Below are 14,523 nucleotides of genomic sequence, written 5' to 3'. Positions count from 1 at the left end.
ACGAAAATTTGCGTGCAAGTCTTAAATTACTATACGGAACTATTCCCAAACTCGAAATTCTAAACGAACTTCAATTACTCAAAATCCTACTCCAAACTAAATTTAAAGAATTTTAAACCTTCAAATAGTTGATTTTTACTATTAAGCGTCAAAACGCTCACAGATTATCTAAAACCCGATTCGGACATATGCTCAAGTCCAAAATCATCATACAAATCTATTGAAACCGTCAAATCCCGATTCCGGGGTCGCTTTCTCAAAATGTTGACCGAAGTCAAACTTGTCCATTTAAAGCTAACTTAAGGAACCAAGTGTTCCGATTTCAACCCACACACTTCCAAATTCTGAACCAACCATCCTCGCGAGTCATAAATTAATAAAAGTATGTTCAGGGAGTTTTATTTTAGGGAACGGGTTTCTAAAAGTTAAAATGACTGGTTGGATCATTACAACTTCGTACTATACATTTACTATATGACTTCTTATTAACTTGTCAACTAAAATATTTTATCACTATATTTTTAATATAATATAGATATATATCTTCTTACTCTGAAAATATTTTATTATTTTTAAACTTATGTTATATTGTTTAAATTTAACAATAAGCTTTTTTGGCGTTATTTTCTTAACTTTTATTCTTTTAATTAATCCAGAGTATAAATATTCTAGCACTATCTTTATCCATCTCTTTTCGTACATTCTTTTCTACTGTAATATTGGATTAGTTTTCTTATTTTGTATTTTACTTATAATTAAAATAATATAATTTTTTTACTAAATTATAATTTTGCACTCATCAAAAGTATAAAGAGATAAGCCTTATATATATATATATATATATATATATATATATATATATATATATATATGTATGTATGTATGTATGTATGTATATATATATGTGTGTGTGTGTGTGTGTGTGTGTGTGAGAGAGAGAGAGAGAGAGAGAGAGAGAGAGAGAGAGAGAGATATCCTTTCTTATGTAATAATATTATTATATTATTTTTATATTTTAAATTATTCAATATGAAATTATAAGCTCTATTTAATAACAAATATTTTTATATGAGAAGTTTAATTAATATATACAACTTTTACGCCATCACTTGAAATTCTTTCTTTGTTTAATATTCTTTTTTTATGACTCTCCATTTGTGAGATTACGATAATAAATTATTGTTGTTGTAGTTATGTGTATAGGTGTGACTTTTCTCATCATAATTCAGATTATAAGTCTTATATTTTATATTTTTTCTGAAATTTATATTTCATTACTTGCTTATTCTAATTTTATTATTACTTAGTATTACTAATTGTCAAATGAATTTTTAGTAACTTATCGCTTTAAATACTACAATGAATATAAATTTATTTTATTCCTGAAATTTAACTTGACTTTATCTTGTATGACTATTTCGTAGAATTCTTTTGTTGTTTAAATTTATCAATTATATTTTTGAGTATTATTTGTTTAGTTAATTTTATCAAATAAATTTAAAGTGTGGATAGAATTACATTATCAATATTCTCCTTTTTATACATTAGTTTCTATAATATTTTTTTCATTTATTGTTTATCCATAATATGAATATTATTATATTATTTTCTAAATAGATGGTGTAGAATTTGTTTAAAGTTTAAACAGAAAAGTTCTTTTATTATATAAATCTACTAATAACTATAATAATTATTATTTTAGTATCATTTTCAATAAGCAATTAAATTAAATTCTACTTCCTTTTTATATTTAATATGAAAGTTTGACTTTTAATTTATTATTGAAATTTCTACATAAAATTTTAAATTATATCTTTATATTTTTATTTGTTTTTTTAGAATTATGCCAATTGTCTATATTTTTTATTTTAATTTTATCTAAAATAATATTTTTAGTTACATAATTTTATCCATAATGCATGACCATATGAATTATTATTCATCCTTTTATATATCTCAACATTGAAGTTATTTATTTACATATTTTTCTTCTTCTTTTGGTTCCTCATCCATGTTATTAAGTTACCTATAACTTAGCATTGTGCATATCCTCCGGTACTCCCATTATAATATAGTATAGATGACTTTGGTTTTTTTAATAAATTTTTTATTTACTTTTATTTTTCTATTCTATTGCTTGGATCGATAATACTTTTAATTATTATTTATTTATTATCTTTATTTTATTTTTTAAAATGAACGCAAATTATATATTTTCTCACACTATCTCCACCTCCCTCTTTCTATATTATTTTCCCTACTATAGAAATTTATATAATGATTTAATCTAGTTTTAATCCAATAATACACAAAAAAAATAAAAGTGCATATAAACTTTACCGAAATCTCAAGGTATTTTTTTTCTTTTCCAATTCAAAAGCTTGGATAAGTTTTGAGTCATTTGGTTTAACAAAATAAATAGACAAAACGTATATAGACTATTATTATAATCTATTTTTATGTCGGTAATTAATTTTTTATCTTAAATTCTAGAATTTCGAGGCAAAATTTAAAAGAGTTATTGCGTTATCCATTGTTTAATATTGTCACACTATTTATGTGATTTTTTATTAGCTTGCTACTTACTTCATACCTTTGTTTGATATTTCTGTTATAATATATTATATATAGATGAATATGGGTTTTCTTTCTTTTAAAATAAAATTTCCATTTATTTTTAATATTCATTCTATAGTGTTTAAACTTACAAATAAAATTTTGAGTATTAATTGTTTACTTGCTTTATTATATTATTTAATGTAGCATTAATGAGAAAATTATATGGGTCGATAATTGTCTTTTGATAACTCAAACTAAATCATTGTTTCCTTACATAATAACCCAAAACGTACAAAACCTTATACTCCCTCCATTTCAATTTATGTGAACCTATTTCATTTTTAGTCTGAGCCAAAAAGAATGACATCTTTCCTTATTTGAAAATAATTTACCTTTATGCAACGATTTATAGCCACACAAAATATATGTGCCTCATTTTACACCACAAGTTCAAAAGTCTTCTTTCTTTTCTTAAACTATGTGCCCAGTCAAATGGGTTCACATAAATTAAAACGGAGGGAGTAACCAAATTAAAATGATATCCAGTCAAAGACAATCTAATAACTATGTAAATTAAATTTGATCAAATCTTGTCTTAATCTTTATTAGATTTGTCTAAAATATTTTTAGGTTATGTCTTAAAAGTGCCGGCGGCATTTTCTCAACATGTCACTTGGCTTAACCTCATACTTCACTACCCTCCTTTTAATATAATAAATATAGATAGATCTATTCCCTCCCTAAAAATATATTTTCACTTTTACTTATCAAATATCAGCAAATCAAAAGAAAGATATTAAAAAATTTCTTATTTAACCCTTATCATTAACTATTCATTCTCCAAATCATTTCTTAATACTTTTAAAATGTTATTATTATTGTGGGTAAATTATATTTTTTTAAAAGGGAGTGCAAAGTCAAAAGTGGACAACTAAAAATAAATAGAGGAAGTATATTTTATTACTTTTTCCTTGTCAGTTTGTATGACCTAGTTTTATCCAATAAAAATATATTTACATAAAAATTTATAACAAACTAATAGATATGTGTCATGTATTTATAGGTAGTTTTTCACTTAATTATAATTAATTATTACTAGTATATATTTTACATTAATAAATTGGTTAAGCATGTATTTATAGGTAGTTTTTCACTTAATTATAATTAATTATTACTAGTATATATTTTTACATTAATAAAAAAATTCATTAAAGACAAAATGAGAAATTTTGAAATTTAATTATTTTTCAAATTTAAAAAGATTATATATATATATATATATATATATATATATTAAATGAATTTTTAAGAAAGAATGTTATACAAATTATGACGGAGTAATAAGACCGTGGCATTTATTTATTATTCTTGTTTAGGAAATAAATAAAGATTCGGCAGTGAAGACTTGAAGTGCGAAACTTCGGGGAACACCGCATTTATTTAATGTTAATTACCTTTTTTATTATTCTTTTATTCTTTCAAGGAGAATCTATGAACGTGATAAGAACTTACAAAAATGATTAAAAATAAGGACTAACTAATTTAAAGTCATTGGGTGTTCTCGTCAAACAAGAAAATGCAAAAGAAGTCATTAGGTGTTAGTTTTAACTCCTACCAACCTCATTTGAATAGTATTCTTTGATTTTGCCCTCGTAGTTATTGTTAAAATGATTTAACAAGTTCATAGCTCGAACAGGCTACTAATTTCCTGTAATAAGAAAATAAAATGTTGTCAATTATGCTTTTCACTGAAGGTCTGCATTAAAAATAATCATGAATTAGTTTAGTTACACAATTTAAACGGGGCTAGACGAGCTAAAAGTAATTTATTATGATCATATGTGGATCGAGAAATACATGTTTATTGGTTTTGGACCACAACGTCATTTGCTTACTGGATTTTGATAAATTATTTACACGTGTTAAGTAAATTTCTTTAACACAAATATAGGGTATAGCCAAATTGGGTTCTGCCGAATGAAATATTACGAACTAGATTTGCATTAATATATATCAGCTGCTAACTACTTTGAAATTGGTTGAATGAAAAATGCATTGATTGCCCAATGAATTTGCTTAATATTTGCTAAAATCCTAACTTGCACAATTTAGGTAAGCTGTTGTTAGCAGACGAGGATCGAGTGAGCATTTTCAATGGTCTTTTTCCGACCGTACTAGTGGAGTTTTCCACGCAATTCATGAGTTTGTCTTCCATGCAATTTACATGTGTTTTTCATGATATTCGAATGTACAGTGATATTATCTCATGCGATTTATGATTATATGGCTGACTATGGTACTGTAGACCATCAATTGGGCCCTTTTTCCATTTTTCATCTAAACGCTTTGATGCTCTTATTATTTGGAAGAAAATAGGGAAACTACCCGCTATGTCCATTTATAAGTATCTCATTATAAAAATTGACCAATTCATAAAATATTACTAATATTAGCCAATTAGTTATTTGTAGCAAAAAAAAAATTAAATTTTTGCTTTCTTTTGAGTGGGTGTTATTATAATATATTGGGTACATTTTAAGGAGTTTGAATCTCAGTTTTGGGATGATTTGGTAAAGTTTTGAGGTTGTTTGAATTGAAAATTCGAAGTAAAAACTGAACATAAAAAAAATGATATGTGTATCACACTGTGTATCATTTGTGTATCACATATGTATCATATTTGTATCAATTGTATATCACATGTATATCCATGTATACATGTGTGTGAGATACATGCGTGATACATGTGTCGCAGAAGAATTTTTGAACTCGATTTAATTACGAATTTTGATGCAAAACCAGTAGAAATCACCTCTAATCCTCCTCAAATTTTGTATATTGACTTATCTATATGTTTTCAATGAATTTCAACTATACCCATTGAAAAAGTTCCTTTTTTGCTTAGATTTTTGGAATATTGTATTTTGTTTTTTGTATTTCATCACCTTATTTGCTACCTTATCCATGAAATTTTCTTTATGTCTTGCACCTAATGTTGCTAATCACGCTTAAAAATATGGAAGGTGATTTTTGCATGTAGTTCTTTGAGAGGAAGACCTTATTTATTTGGTTTTTCAATTTTTATGTGTTTGGCTAGTTTTGGTAAGTCTAAGTTGAGACTTATTTGGGACATTTGTTTAAGTTTCCCAAGAAAATATCATCACTGATCCACTACACATCATCTTGTTTTTCACTACACAATATTAGTAGTATCACTTTTCTTCTCACTCTTTTGACTTTGATCAGCTTGAACTGGAGAAAGCAAGGACCCCATGCACATTGTCATTACTCAAGTAATAACACTTATGTACGGCCTCTTCACCACAGCTATGCAATTGCTGTTGAATTATACACTCACTTCTGAAAAGTACAGAAGGTTATTGAGATATGGCATAGTGCAAAGGCTTGAATCAACAGAGTTTTCAAAACGAAAACGTGCTTACTGCTATACTGAACTTTATGCCCTGAACATGGACTATGAGTGACAGTAATTGCAAACAAAGCAGGTTATGATGTAAAATTACGGAAGTTAATCTGTTGGTAAGTGCAAAAGCAGAACACAACTAAAAGAAGACTCAGGCACAGTTCTCCAACATTCAACCTTGACTTGCCTAAATTAATTGGAGCAGAAGAGCCATTTCCCCTTCCTTTGGCCTTTTTCTTTATCAGGAATGCTTTATGTTGTTCCCTTAGCTTGTCAATAGCAGAATTTATCTCCTCAAACTGATTCTTGGCATCTGAGAGTTTCATGGGATTCATTTCCCCACGCAATCTGTTAGCGAACTGGAGCATCTATATATTTCATGTTCAATCTGCTCTTCAACTTTTAAAGATTCCCTCTTTATTGCTTCTTCTTCAGCTCGGTCTTCACCAATGTCTCTAGCTAATTCATCACATATCTGTTCCATTACTTCACTTGCTCTCTTCTCGCTTTCAAGCTATTTCACTGCCTTCATGAAATATGCTTTTGTATCCGACAACTCTTTGCCAAACTTTTTTTCAAGCTCCGAAATCTGCGCCTTAACTTTCTCCCAACCTCAAGTTCATTTGCAATACGGGCTGAGATTCATGATCAAGATCCACACTGTATTGCCAGTGCTACTTTTGGTAGTATTGCCAAATCAAGATCCACACTGTATCACGAATACTAAAAGCTGGAGATGTAAGAGATGATTCATGAGAGTACTAAGTGCATTCTGGCGGTTGCTGTTGCTTCCTCAGCAGAGATCCTTACTCAGATTTCCTCTCAATAAGTTACCATTGATCTCCACAATTGCAGCTTCCATTCAAGAACCTGTGGTATCTGTTGACATCCCTCACTATAATCTCTCTCTCAACAAGTTTACTAATATACTTAAATGCCTCGTGACAATCCCTGCAAATTCTCAAATTCTTCACAATCCGCAAAGCTTTCCCAGGTGGTGCTGTCCCATTCAACAACCCAAATGCCAATGCCAACTTCTCACTGTGATACCAAAGTGCCTTCTTCTTTTCCTTCTCTTCTACTTCATGCAACATTTCAGCCCATACGGGCACATAACCCAATTTCTCAATCTCTTCCATTAAATATGCTAACTTAGCATAAATCTCATCAGTCCTCTCGTGCCTTTTATCACCAGCTAAAAACACATGAACCTCTCCCTGCGTTTCAATCCAACTCTTCCCACCTTCCTTTCTCACTTTCTTATCCTTCATTCTCTTCCACACCTCCCTCACCTCATCCCACCTCCCTGCACTCGCATATGCATTTGCCAAAATCACATAAGCTGAATCATCCATTGGGTTAATTTGCAACAACCTATCACTCATCCTCCACGCAATATCCATATTCACGTGATAGGCACATTTAGACAATAATACTCGCCATAAAGCTGCATCCGGCTTAAAAGGCATGGTTAAAGCAATCCGCTCTGCCTTCTCCAGACGCCCTGCTTTCCCCAATGCACCTACCAAACACGTATAGTGCTCAAGACACGGCTCCATGCTATATTCTTCCGTCATCCTCCTGAACCATATCTCTGTCTCTTCAACTAAACCTGCATTGTAAAATGCTGTCAAGATAGCTAAGAAACTGTACTCATCCGGCACCATTCCTCGTTCTTCCATCAAAGTGAAAAGTTCTATGACATTGCCATGTTCACCTTGTTGAGCATGCCCTGCCATCATTGCGTTCCACCCGACAATATTGAGTTCCATTTCTAGCTCATCAAACACTCCACGAGCGTTCCTCAGAAGCCCACATTTCCCATACCCATCAACCAATGCACTGCCTACAATGACATTCAAATTAAGCCCCGTTACCATCGCGTGCCCATGAATAATCCTACACTGTTCCAGCATAGCAACATCAGAAGCCGCCCGCAGAGCCCCGGAAACACTAACCATAGTAGATGCCACACCACTCCTCCGCATTTCAACAAAGCACGACAAAGCATCAATAGGCTTGGAGTTCCGAGCAAGCCCGACAATAACCGACGAGAAACAAACCTCATCTCTCACAGACATTTCATCGAACACCCTTTTCGCATTACACGACAACCCAGTTTTAAAGTACAACGACACAAGAGCTGAAGCCGTAAACGGCTCTGAAGAGAAACCCAATTTGATAGCAAGGGAATGGAGTTGTAGCCCGAAGGTGAGTGCAGGAAGAGAAGCGCAAGTTTTGAGAAGGGAGGTTAAAGTATGGCCATTGGGGAGGATTTGACGGCGAAGCATGGAAATGAAATGATGAAAGGCGGAGAGTGGGGAGTTGGAGAATGCGGATGTGAGAAGCGCTGTAAATGAAACGACATTGGGTGATGGGATTGCCTGGAAAACACGGACGGCGTGTGAAGGGAGATTGGATTTGGAGTATAGAGTGATGAGGTTGTTGAGGACTGCACGGTTCGCTTTCGCCGCGCCAGTTGTGATGGCGCGTGCATGTACGCACCGTGGGTCTGTTGTTGAGTCCATCTGATTTGCTCGCCAACAAGCTGAATTACTTTGAATTGTTCAATTTTTTTAAAAAGACGAAATATTCCGAATGTATGTAACACAGCGCCATAGTACTACCAGTACCAGGACTTAAAGCAAAAGAAGAGTCTTTTGGGTATCCCCCATTGTAACAGTTGTTAAGAAGGTTGAGTAACTGTAAGAGTACCACGAAGCCGTGAAGGAATTGGAGGTTGAACGTAGGTTATCAGCCGACATTACTTCATTCGCCGTCAAAAATGGCGGAATACATCGGCGGCGGCGGCGGCAGCTAAGGACTCTGATAGTGGAGGGGGAAGTGTTTGTATTAGCGACTGTATTTTGTAGTTCAAGTAATGAGTTTTACAAATTGCATTCAATATATGGATTTATGCTTTCCAAATATTTTAATGGTTAATTACACTAAACACCCTATGATATGACTCAAATTTAATTAAATTATAATTAAAAAGCTTTATCTATTTATTTTTTATGAAATTCAAAAAAGGAATATATTTTTGTTGAAAATCTTTATTCACGAATTTGATTTAAAAAGAGAATAAACATTCTTTTTTGGAGTATGTATCTTTTGAAACTTTCAAATAGGAAACACAAATTTCTTAATAAAAATGCAACAGTAGAATTAAGATAACTTAAATGAGAACAGGACCAAGAGACTATTCAGTCTAATCGTCCATAATATAGCTTAACACAATGCAGTCAATTGACCAATTATCAAATCATCTCAGAAAGTAGTACTATTCTATTGTGGGTTTTGAATTGACAAAACAGGAAGATGTCCCCTGATATTGATTACTCTAGAAAACATTCCATATAAACAACAAAATAAATATACAAAAATAATGACATGTACCAGCTTGTCAAGAAAGCAAAATTCTGTTTTAAGTTTAAGAATACAACAACAATTGCCCCGTCCCATCAAAGCTGGAATCAACTATATGACTCCTCACTGACCATGTTTACTTTAACAATGCAAAGAAAATAATGTCAAATACTGTCGTTCGGAATGTTAAATACTCTCTGCATCTCATCAGTCATATCATAAGCTAGATCAGTATTTCCAACCATTTCATATCCCAGAATCATTATTTTATAAGTGATGACATCAGGAGAGATGTTCTCTTTTCTCATTCTATCCAACAACCTCTCGGCCTCATCCATTCGATGTAACTTGCAAAATTTATCAATGAGGCAACTATAAGTCTTGACATCAGGAGAAATATTTTGTCTTACCATCATTTTTAGCAACTTCTTGGCCTCGTCCATCTGATCTAACTTGCTAAATGCATCAATGAGGCAAGTATAGGTAACAACAGTAGGCAAGAGTTCTCTTTTTTGCATGTCGCGGAACAAAGCACAAGCCTTGTTCACATCTTCAATTTCACAAAAGCCAGCGATCATGGAGGTGTAACAGATGTTATCGGGATTCATACCCTCCCTGATCATTTTCCTAAATAATTTGTAGGCTTTTTTCACTTTTCTCCGTCTGTAGTCCTTTCTCACTTTTCCCCGCTTGCATAACATGTCAATAAGAATTGTGTACGTGGTGATGTCAGGAGCAATCTCAAGTTTTAGCATTCCCCAATAAAACATACCAGCCTTCTTAAAATTGGACTGCTTAACAAATCCATCAATAAGAGTATTAAGAATCATAACATTGGGAAACATGTCCCTCTTAAGCATCACCGTGATTAACTCCAACGCTTTCTTTGGGTTTATATCTTTGCACAACTGTTGAATGACTACATTATAGGTATACAAGTCTGGGACGATCCCTTGGTCCACCATTTCATCAATTAGATGCAAAGCTTCCTGCAAACTGTTATTCCCGGTCAATATTGCTGTATTTGTAAATATTAATTCTGCAAAATATAAGTTAACGTAATGAAACAATAATAATAAATTCGAGCCCACTGAATTCACAGTGTTTCCTTAAGGAATTTAATCCCCTCCTAGTACCCAAGGTTATGGATTATTTCCTCCCAGGATAGAACGAATAACACACTGGTGTAGCGGTACTTCAAACCCCAGTGTTTCGGCGAACACAAAGTTCGGTAGCAAATCACACTTACAGTTGCTTTGTTTTGAAGTTAAAAACAATGCAGAACGAAGGAGTATATACTCAGAAAAACGTATGGAAGTTCTGAGAGGAAGGAATGCAATGTATAGCCAATTTGTTGAGCGAATTGTATGTTGAGTTGAGTTTTTCTTCAACATTTGCTGCTCATATATATAGCAGTCAAGAAGGAGTGCAAGACCATTTACGTTAATATTTACTATTAACAAATAAATTTGGTCCAAAAAATTAATCAATCGATCGATCATTTGACCGAATCCGAATCCGAGCCGAGCGAACGACGACGGCGCGAGGCTTGCTTTCTTCTTAACTCTTTAAGAGCTACAAGAAGAGCAATTATATATATACCCACCAAAAATGTCTTCCACTTCCAATATGGGACAATGTTTCATTGTTAAGAGGGGGAAACTTAAAATTTTACTCAAAATTTCATTTTCCCTCCATTTCTCATTCCCCCTCATTTTAAGAATATTACATCTTAAAATAAAACCTCAACACAAACGCCCTTCTTTCTCTTCTGTGTTTTCATCTTTGCACAAGTGGTCAATGACTACATTATAGGTATACAAGTCGGGGACAATGCCTTGATCCATCATTTCATCAATCAGGTGCAAAGCTTCTATCCCACGCCCTTCAGTACAGTACTGCTTAACAATAAAATGGCAGGTAACGGTATCAGGAAGGAAACCTTCTCGTACCATCATATTTCGGTACTTCAACGCTGTATAGACAGACCCCATGTAGCAGGAATCAAGAATTAATCTCTTAAAAATTGAAGCATCTGAAGACAAGTCACTGCTGATCATCTCCTCCAGTAGCTCATGGGCTGAACTCAGATCTCCTTGAGCACAAAATCCAGTAATTAAGATGTTGTAAGCACGTTGGTCAACTTTGCACCCAGATTTATGTGATTCACACGTGAAGTGCCTCCTGAAATTTTAGTGTTTAACTTATACATTAAAAGGTTGGAGGGTTGGTTAAAGTGTTTAAATGAAACAAACTAAACTATAGGTAGTACAGTGGAAAGTGGTCTACCGGTGGTGTCGATCTATTTGGCCTAAAAGAAAACTAGCTATGTAACAAGTTATTTGTTAAAGTTGTAAAAGTACCAGTACAATCAGGTTTCTTGCCTGATAAACAGTACCTGCATCCAAGAAAAACCCCGAAGAAAGCATGTCAATCCAGAAACTGTTGCAAACCATACAAAGTTAAGAAAAGCAACAAAACTACAAAACACAAGGAATAAATCACCCCCTGACCTTTATTTTTCGAAGAATATTCATCATTCCATTCAAGGAAAAATTCCTAAAAAGGAAAATTAACCTATAGCCTACTATTAAGGGTTCCTAAAGCACTATACTGGCTTATGCTTTGAGCCGCCGTGAGAAGAAGAAGAAGAAGACAGATGACCTCAAACTGGTGTCTTGGCTTTCTCTTGCAGAAGATGGCTTATTTTCAAAATCTTTGGCTACTGTTCAACCTTCCTCGGTCAAACTGAAATTGCTGAGGCGAACTGTTCCAATCTTTTCCAGTTTGGGTCATCGAATTTAGCTCTAGTATTAATTCTTGTGTTTCCCTCTTCCAAGATTGCTTGAATTTCGCAATAAAGCTTAGATTTTGACCATTGGAGCTTGCCTAGGGATTATATATTATTATTTTTGTTAGATGGGTGTTGAAATTTTGAAGAAAGGTGTGACCTTTACTCTAACAAAGAAAAAATGGAACATTTTTCTTGGGTTGTTTGTGATAATTTTGACTCTGTATAATTGTTTGGGTAGTCAAGTTTTTCTTCTATGGGTCTAGGTTTGTTACCAAGAAATTCTTCCTTCAACCTGTTATTCAACCATTTACATGAATTGGGTTTAGAAAGAAGCCTTTACAGAAAGTATTATGGTGCTTCTTCAGTACAGTTATTGTATGATTCTGATAAAGCTGTTATTCCGATAAGAAGATCACATAGTTGCAAAGGTCGCAAGCTTTATTCAGTTATAGTGAGAGTATGCAAGTCTTTGAGTTGGGAAGTTGCAAAAGAAATCCCTTTTAAAAAAGCTATGAAAAAGTATGGCTTGTCTCATTCGATAAATGCCTTTAGCGCGATGGTACATATTTTTGTGTTGGCACGGATGGATAGGGAAGTGTATGCTTTGCTCAAAGATATTGTTTTCAACTTTGAGAACACTGGTATTGACTTGCGTAATGTATTCCATTTTGCTCTGCATTCGTCACCTAATAATGCTACAAGTTCAACTGTTCTAGCTGATGAACTAGTCAAGGTGTTTGCTGCAACTAAACTGCTTGATCATGTTATTGATGTTGTTAATCAGGTCAAGAAAATAGGGCTTAAACCGAGCATTTATTCATGTAATTTCTTACTGAAATGCTTGGCAGAAGCAAGCCAAAAGGAGAATCTTGTAACTCTATTTGAGGCAATGAAGAAATTTGGACCATCACCTAATGTGAGGACATACACAATCATGATGAACTTCTACTGCACATATTATCCAGGGCAACAGACCGGCGTAGATATAAAAGAAGCCTATAAAATTCTGAAAGAAATGTGGGAAAAGCAAGTCAGCCTTTCTACTGCAACATATAGTGTATGGGTCCATGGACTTTGTAGAATTGGATGCCCTGATGTTGCTTGGAAATTCATTCGGAAGCTGAGGTATGAGAACCAACCACTGAATTCTTACTGCTATAATGCTATTATTCACGGATACTTTGCTGAAGGTGAAGTAAGTAAAGCTATAAGCGTTTTCGAAGAAATGAGGAGTTTTGGAATAACACCAGATGTCTGTAGCTATATCATTCTAATCGGTGGGTTCTGCAAATTCGACAGTATTGATAGAGCATTGTGTTTTATTCAGGATATGCAAGATAATAACATCAAGCCTAACCCAATTAGCTATAGCTCAATTCTTAAGGGTTTGTGCAACATTGGAGCAGCGTAACCATTATGGCAAAATGAGGTTCAACAAAATACAGTAGATTCTTGGCAAGTCACTGAAAACTACCTGCTGCAATCCAAGTCACTATAGAATCCATATTGCTATTACAGTACAAATTGTTGCAAACTAAAGACTGTCAACTACAAAATCCAAGTCACTGAAACTATTTCTTGGCAAATTTATCCATGATCACTTGAGTTGCAACTTTTTGTGGTGGTTGTTGATTTGTGGGTAGTCCAACTTTGTTTCTTCGACTTGCACTCATTTGCTGAAGTTAGGAAGTAGTAATTGTATCTCCTCCATTCCATCTTAATCTTGGTAGCCTAATTTCATCACTTAGTTGCACATTTGTGGTACTACTCAACCTACTCCCATGGTTGATAACCCTTTTACCAGTAGTACTAGGCTGGAAATGTATAAAGTCTGTAATATTAGATAGGGAAAGTCAAAGAGTAACATAACTAAATTTGTGAATTGTACTTACATTGAGGACTGTTCTTCCAGTCTCCGGGTTAGTGTAGCATCCAAATCCAACATGTCTTGGCTTTTTTTGTCCAGCAGCAGGTGAAGATCCAGTTGAAGATCCCATTTTCATACCAGTTGAAGTTTCTCTTCCTCTTGGTATTGTACCCCTTCCTCTAGGAACAGTTTGAGGAATAGCATCTCGGAATACATCCTTGGTAGGTCTAATTGTTGTACTACTTGCTTTTTCACTGCCCATTCCCTTGCCCTTCCTCCAGTAGTTGCACTTGTTTGGGTACCATTGTCACTTCCTCCAGTTACTGCACTTGTTTGGGTACCATTGCCACTTCCTTCAGTCACTACACTTGTTTGGGTACCATTGTCACTTCCCCCAGCAGTTGCACCAGTTGGTGTAGCATTACCCTTTCCTCTGCCTCTTCCACCAGTAGCTGAAGACTCTTCAGAGCCACTTTAAAATAAAAAAGTATGGTGAACATGTTGTGAAGT

General features: G+C 33.6%; 1 protein-coding gene across 1 annotated transcript; it reads right to left on the bottom strand.

Annotated features, from left to right (window-relative positions):
• Positions 1 to 5,889: 5,889 nt before the first annotated feature.
• On the bottom strand, positions 5,890 to 8,877 carry LOC107785745 (putative pentatricopeptide repeat-containing protein At5g52630). The gene has a single exon (XM_075251356.1). It carries the CDS (start codon positions 8,509 to 8,511, stop codon positions 6,814 to 6,816), a length of 1,698 nt encoding a protein of 565 aa, XP_075107457.1. The 5' UTR covers positions 8,512 to 8,877; the 3' UTR covers positions 5,890 to 6,813.
• Between the last annotated feature and the right edge of the window lie 5,646 nt (positions 8,878 to 14,523).

This window comes from Nicotiana tabacum, chromosome 4 (assembly GCF_000715075.1).
Source record: "Nicotiana tabacum cultivar K326 chromosome 4, ASM71507v2, whole genome shotgun sequence".
Lineage (NCBI taxonomy): Eukaryota > Viridiplantae > Streptophyta > Magnoliopsida > Solanales > Solanaceae > Nicotiana > Nicotiana tabacum.
The sequence above is the reverse complement of the archived record's forward strand: the minus strand, read 5'-3'. Positions and strand labels throughout refer to the sequence as shown.